Here is a 7,611-nt window from a genome sequence, read left to right as displayed (position 1 = left end):
ATATATATATATATGTATGTGTATATACATACATACATACATACATACATATATATATATATATATATATATATACTCATTGTTTTTGTCCAATACATGTATATTTTTTCTTTTTCCCACGGGATTCAGATATTATTTTCTTCTTTTCTCAGAATTTTAAATAATAAAACCCTTATTCTGGCCTCACAATAGTACTATCATTTTTGTTTGTTTGTTAGTGAAGTGTTTTACCCCCAAAAAATATTTCCTCACTCTCAAGTGGTATTTTGCTCTCCACAAAGAGTAGATTCATTCCAAATAGGATGCGCGTGTGTACATGTGAGTGTGTATGTTTTCTGTGTTTGCTTCTCGGCAGCTTTGTTGTTTTGTTTAGGTTATTTCTGGTACCTAACTCACAATTGTCTTTTTTACTGTGTAGTTGTTTCGGTCATTGAACTGCCGGCTTTTTTTGGTATGTGTTTTCAACAATTTCACTGCACTGATTAACCTCAGTTCTTAATTTTTTTTAAAGTCTGGTACTTATTATTATTGGCCTCTTTTGCCAAACTTCTAAGTTATAGGGATGTGAACAAACCAACACCAGTTGTCAAACAGTGATGTTAGTACTGGTCAGAATTAACAGAGGCATGAAGATTCACATATACACATGTACATACACATCGTCTTCAGAATTTAAGATATAAATATATATGTATAAAATACGTATGTGTGTATACACAGACACACACACACACACACCTGTGCAAGCATAGAGACACATACCTGTACAAGCATACATACACACATTTTCACATATATATATATATACAATCATAGATATGCAAATAGGTATACATAAATATATGGCACCTTGCTGTACTCAAGAAAATCCATCCACTACAACAGAACTGATGTTGTTTGTTCCTTCTCGAGCCATGCCTGGCTCATAAGGGCCGGTTTCCCGGTTTCCTTGGCATATAGGTTCCCCACCTGGACGGGACGCCGGTCCGTCACAGGTGAGCTGCAAGATGCAGGAGGAAAGAGTGAGAGAAAGTTGTGGCGAAAGAGTCAGCAGAAGTTCGCCGTTACCTTCTACCGGAGCCGTGTGGAGCTTAGGTGTTTCGCTCATAAACACACACATCGCCCGGTCTGAGATTCGAACCCGCAATCCCTCAACCGCGAATACGCTGCTCTAACTACTAGGCCATGTGCCTCCACAACAGAACTGATGCCGATGCTGGTGCCATGTTTAAAAGCACTGGTGCTGGTGCCTCATAAAAAGCACCCAGTACACTCTGTGGAGTGGCCACAGTTAGGAAGGGGCATCCAGCTCTAGAAACGATATCAGAATAAAAAAATGGAGCCTGGTGCAGCTACTGGTCCAAACCAGTTTCAGTGAAATTGTCCATACCATACTAGCAAGGAACATGGACATTAAATGATGATGTTGATGATAATGATGATGATGATGATGATGATGATGAAACACATTATGCAGCATTAAACATATACACATGTACATATATACTCATACATATGCACACATGTATACGTAAGTATATACTTATACTTATACATACTCATCTACATCCTTAAATGCACGCATGCTCATACAGAAATGCTTACATAGATATTGAAGTTCTTATATAATTGTCCAAATGTGTTAGCTTTGCTTCATCTCTGTGAGTTCCTCTCTTTTTCTTCGTGAGCTTTTTCTTTTCCTGAATTCAGTGACAAGAGCGTTTAAGAGAGTAAGTGCTTCTGTGAAGCCAAACCCTGATACGGAGGAAACGCTTAGGATGAACCAGTTTCTGTCTTTTAGTGTTGTATCTAGCATGAAATAATCTGAAATGGCCGCAGTGGATATTGCCGATGCTGAAAAGAGGAAGAGAAAATTATATCAAAAATGTGGTTTGCTTCAGGGGAGAGGATCTCTACTAGGTTGAAAAACATGCATATTTAATTTTTAATTACTTACTCATTTTTAGTTACTTGTTTCAGTCATTTGACTGTGGCCATGCTGGAGCACTGCCTTTAGTCGAGCAAATCGACCCCCAAGACTTATTCATTGTAAGCCTAGTACTTATTCTATCGGTCTCTTTTGCCACACCACTAAGTTACGGGGGATGTAAACACACCAGCATCGGTTGTCAAGCGATGTTGGAAGGACAAACAAAGACACACAAACATACACACACATACATATATACACACACACACACACACACACACATATATATATATATATATATATATATATATATATATATGTATAAGGGTGAGAAGGAACACACGAGTTGATATATATGAAAAAACAAGTCAAAATTATTTTAGCATTTTCTATTTTGACTTGTTTTTTCATATATATATATATATCTTTCTCGCCCGCCTTGTAAGGCTACTGGTCGACACATTTCCTCTCTCTCGTCGTCCACGATAATCCAGCGTTTGCAATACTTTTTTCGTCTGGCGTTAACAGCCCTTCTTATCTTGTTCTCCTTGTCTTGTCTCTCACTGTTATATATTTATTTTTCCACTGTTTATATATATATTTTTTACTGTTTATATGTTTGTACTGTCGTTACCGTCTTCCTTTTTTTTACCCCTCTGCGAAAAGATCTCAGAATTTTAATTGATTTGCTTTTCGCGGGAAGGAATTTTTCTTCGAAGTATACGTCTCGCTTTTATCCTTCGAAACGTTTAGTAGATGAAATCTTAGTGACTGAAGAAGGGGATTTTTCGTTGTGCTTATTGTCCTGTATCTCTCTTTTTTTTGCTTGTCTTGTTCCTTGGTTTGTGTCTATGTGTTTCGTCTCTCTATGTGTTCGACGTCTTTTTGGTGTCCTGTACACATATATGCGTGTATATGTACATGTAGAGGTAGGTACGTACATATATGTTTATATATATGCATATGTTTTATTTTATTAACATATATATATATATATATATATACACACACATATATGACTGGCTTTTTTCAGTTTCCGTCTACCAAATCCACTCACAAGGCTTTGGGCGGCCCGAGGCTATAGTAGAAGACACTTGCCCAAAGTACCACGCAGTGGGACTGAACCCGGAACCATGTGGTTGGTAAGCAAGCTACTTACCACACTGCCACTCCAAAATAAAATAAAGTTCTTAAAGTTTTTAGTCCTTGGTAACCATGTATAGTACTATTTCATCCTTCTTTGAAATCATTAGCATGACATAATGCATGACACAAATTAATTAGGTTAAATTCAACATTCAATGAAATTTCTTAGAAAAGGCAAAAGAAAGAAGGGAGTTCATGCTGGTGCAGTGTTAAAAGTACCTAGCACATATTGTAAAGTTGCTAGCATTTGGAAGGGCATCCAGCTGTAGAAACCAAGCGAAATCAGACTGGAATCTGTGTAGCTCTCTGGCTTGCCTGATCTGGTTAAACCATCCATTTTCCATGCCAGCATGGAAAATGGATGTTAAAGGATGACGATAATGATGATGATGAGGATGATGATGATGATGATGATGATGGTGGTGGTGGTGGTGATGATGACGATGATGATGATGATGATGATGGTGGTGGTGGTGGTGGTGGTGATTGTCGTGGTGGTGGTGGTGGTGATGATGACGACAATGATGATGACGATGATGATGATGTAATTGACTTAATCCCTTTGTCTGTCCTTGTTTGTCCTATCTGTGTTTGGCCCCTTGTGGGCAATAAAGAAATAAGGGAATAGTAGTCATTTCCTTTTGATTTCTAGATAGAAGCAAATAGGAAATAACACTTACTAACCAAAGACAAAAAAAAGTAAAAATTTTGTCATACATCGTTATCATCATCAACATCGTCATTGTCGTCATAATCCACCCCTCCTCTTCCTCCACTATTTTTCTTCCTTTCCCACCTCTTCTCCCTTTTCCCCTCCTCTTCCTCCTCCTTCTTCTCTCCCTATTTTTCTTCCTTTCCCACCTCTTCTCCCTTTTCCCCTCCTCTTCCTCCTCCTTCTTCTCTCCCTATTTTTCTTCCTTTCCCACCACTTCTCCCTTTTCCCCTCCTCTTCCTCCTCCTCCTTCTTCTCTCCCTATTTTTCTTCCTTTCCCACCTCTCCTCCCTTTTCCCCTCCTCTTCCTCCTCCTTCTTCTCTCCCTATTTTTCTTCCTTTCCCACCTCTTCTCCCTTTTCCCCTCCTCTTCCTCCTCCTCTTCCTCCACTATTTTTCTTCCTTTTCCACCTCTTCTTCCTTTTCCACCTCTCCCCCTTCCTCTTCTCCTCTTCCTCCTCTTTCTCCAGCTCTTCCCATTCATCCTCATGACATAAACTAGATTGACTTGTCCTATTTTATGAATATAAATTTCTTTTCCCTCAAGCTGTAAATTTGTTTGACATTTTCAAAAGCATTTTCTTATCTCATTGCAAAAATCTGATGCCATAACGTAGGAAGATTTTTAATTAAGATCTCATGTTGATTGCTAATAACGTTTTTTAATTTTAATCTCCCATTTACTTCTGGTATTTGTGGGACCATTTGGGCGTAATAGGGTACAATTGACCTAAGGTACTTTTGACATTTGTTATATGAAGCTTCCTTCTTAGGAGTTCTTAGTAGCCTGATATTCCTGACCATAGCTTAAATTAAGATGGTGTTGGTGGTGATGGAGGTGATGATGGTGGTGGTGGTGGTGGTGGTGGTAGTGGTGGTGGTTTTGATGATGGTGGCGATTAAGTAAATTAACATGAAATTTTGAAGGGAGGTTGATGGTAATGGCAGAGATGTTGCTGTTATCATTGCTGCTGCTGTTGCTGCTGCTGATGATGATGATGGAGATGGTGGTGGTGGTGGTGGTGGTGATGGTGATGGTAGTAATTGTAGTTATGGTGAAGATGATGGTGGACATGATGATGATGATGATGATGAAGATGATGATGATGATGATGAAGATGATGATGATGATGATGATGGTGGTGTGGTGGTGGTGGTGATGATGATGATGAAGATGATGATGATGATGATGATGATGATGGTGGTGGTTGTGGTGGTGGCAGTGGTGGGGATAGTTACAGTGAAGATTGTAGTGGTGGTGATGATGATGATGATGATGATGATGATGATGATGAAGAAGATTATGAAGATGATGGTTGAGATAATGATGATAAAAGGGGCAAAACGAGGTCTGCCACAGGTGGCACACCCTGTCTACACCCCCTGCAGTTTGATAGTGTAGACGTCATCAATGGAAGCAACTGATTTTCAATAGTATATATATATATATATATATATATATATATATATATAGAGAGAGAGAGAGAGAGAGGGCAATTACTTACACATGTCTTGTTTGTTTGCTAATATCAAAACTGGGACTCCTTGCATTTCAGGATGCTGGATGACTGCTAAAAATTCTTTACAACTTTCCTCCATCCGAAGTGTATCACTGCTGTCAACTACGTAAATTAAGCCTGTGAAGAGATATTGAACAGGGTAAATGATATCGCATATTTAGTAATAGGGTATATTAATCTCATGCACTCATTAATATTACGGAGATGTACTTGCATAGCGAGTGATATTTGATCTGAGATCGTGTGCTGGAACGAAAACAATTGCAGCATGGAAGGTGTTTATAAGCCATTTAAGAAACACACAAAAACCGTTAGATTCACTTTAACATTTAAATTTAATTTGTCAAAATATTGTCGTCTCTTTGAGACCAGCACGAAGTTTTGTCATTAATATTGTTTGGACATTAATAAAGTCCCACTCTCAGTAATATCATATCCTCAGTAATCTTTATATACAAAAGTGAAGTTGTGTGTCTGTCTCCTACGATTTAGATTCCTAACTACTCCCACATTTTGCGGTGCAGTGTAACCAAAACCGGGTATCTTATAGTCGTGATTCATATTGAGCCCTTCTGGGTCTACGATGAGTCTACGATTTTAAAAATAATTTACCATCATTTTTTTCCATTTTACTGCATTTTTTCGCTATTATATAAATGTCTACGATGAGTCAACGATTTAAAAAAAAATTTACCATCATTTTTTTTCCACTTTTAATGCATTTTTTTGCTATTTTTTGGCTATAACTCTCTAAAAATGCTTATATAGTTATTTCCCTTACAAACCCGAGCAACACCGGGCGATACTGCTAGTATCATATAGTAATATCATAACAGTGTATTTGCATCACAGACAATCAGCACTGGTGTGGCCTCATAAATCTGGAAATAAAGAAATGGTAACTAACCTATTGTATTCGAATAATAATGGTGCCACTGTGCACGACTTTTCTTGTGTCCACCAACTTCCCAGATAATCACATTAGTTCTGTCCAGTTCAATTTGCTCCACATTAAATCCCAGGGTGGGAAGGGTTTTGATCTCTTGATTCAGCTTCATGTAATACAAACTTTTGGATTTACCTGTAATTCAATACAAAACACATATATATTAGAATTAAGAATTGTTTGAACATCATAGTCATGTAATTATCTTAATTAGTCTTCGATCCTTTACAGTGGAAGTAATTATTGTGTGCTGGGTGAATGTTCTTTAATAGTTACACTTCATACCATTCTTATTTTACATCTAATTATCCATCATGATTTATTTCCAACTGTTAACAACTCAATGACTGTGGAAACTAAAGGTTGTTATCTTAACATTAATCTGTCTAATTTACTATGCAGCATATACTCATATATATAGTCGCCATGATTGATCGTTAGCCACTACACACATTTTTTTTCTCTCCTTGTTTTTACTGTATCCCTTTCTGTAGAAGAGCATAGGCTCGAAATATAAAAGACTTTTTCTATTTCTGAGCATTATACTAATACATCTGTTTGTTTTGTACACCACCTGTCTTCGTCTTTTGTTTTTTTTCGTAAACTCTCCCTATGTATATATATATATATATATATAATCAAAATAAGCAACAAGGATATCCAGAGGTAATGCAGTATGGTCGTTTCATGTGACTAAATTTAATTGAACAATGCAATCATTTCATTACATCAATTTAAAATGTAGAGCAATCTTCAGCTGCACAAAGACATAGAATTTAATTAAATTAGAACAGATGGACACATTAGTATAATTTTACCTAAAATCTCCAAGAGGATAAGGAGATAGACAAAGAGCATGTTTTACCAACAACATCATAGTTGTAACTTTTTGTCTATCTCCTTATCCTCTTGGAGATTTTAGGTAAAATTATACTAAAGTGTCCTTCTAATTTAATTAAATTCTATGTATGGACTAACAAATGATATAAAGAAGTGTTTGTTGTAATTTGTCATATATATATATGTATATAAAGTTGTGTTTGTTGTAATTTGTCATATGTATGAGTGGATGCGCAATGGCCCAGTGGTTAGGGAAGCAGACTCGCAGTCGTAGGATCGCGGTTTCAATTCCCAGACCAGGCATTGTGAGTGTTTATTGAGCGAAAACACCTAAAGCTCCACGAGGCTCCGGCAGGGGGTGGTGGCGATCCCTGCTGTACTCTTTCGCCACAACTTTCTCTCACTCTTTCTTCTGTTTGCCAGCTCACTTTGCCAGCGGGGTGGCGTCATTTGAAGGCTAAAACAATGCGAAGCGCATTGTGACCAGCGATGTGTAGCTACATCTGATAGCCTGGAC

The 7,611-nt window shown here is 37.6% G+C and overlaps 1 protein-coding gene across 1 annotated transcript in view; it reads right to left on the bottom strand.

Annotated features, from left to right (window-relative positions):
- Positions 1-1,247: 1,247 nt before the first annotated feature.
- Positions 1,248-7,611, bottom strand: part of LOC115217468 (ADP-ribosylation factor 1-like) — a 13,699-nt gene continuing 7,335 nt past the window's right edge. Inside the window, exons 3-5 of the mRNA XM_029787174.2 lie at positions 6,216-6,389; positions 5,294-5,425; positions 1,248-1,854 (exon numbers count right to left, since the gene is read on the bottom strand). Of these exons, the coding sequence (XP_029643034.1) occupies positions 1,643-1,854; positions 5,294-5,425; positions 6,216-6,389 (518 nt within the window). The 3' untranslated portion in view covers positions 1,248-1,642. The remainder of the gene's footprint in view (positions 1,855-5,293; positions 5,426-6,215; positions 6,390-7,611) is intronic.

The sequence above is a fragment of the Octopus sinensis genome, linkage group LG11 (assembly GCF_006345805.1).
Source record: "Octopus sinensis linkage group LG11, ASM634580v1, whole genome shotgun sequence".
Lineage (NCBI taxonomy): Eukaryota > Metazoa > Mollusca > Cephalopoda > Octopoda > Octopodidae > Octopus > Octopus sinensis.
The sequence above is the reverse complement of the archived record's forward strand: the minus strand, read 5'-3'. Positions and strand labels throughout refer to the sequence as shown.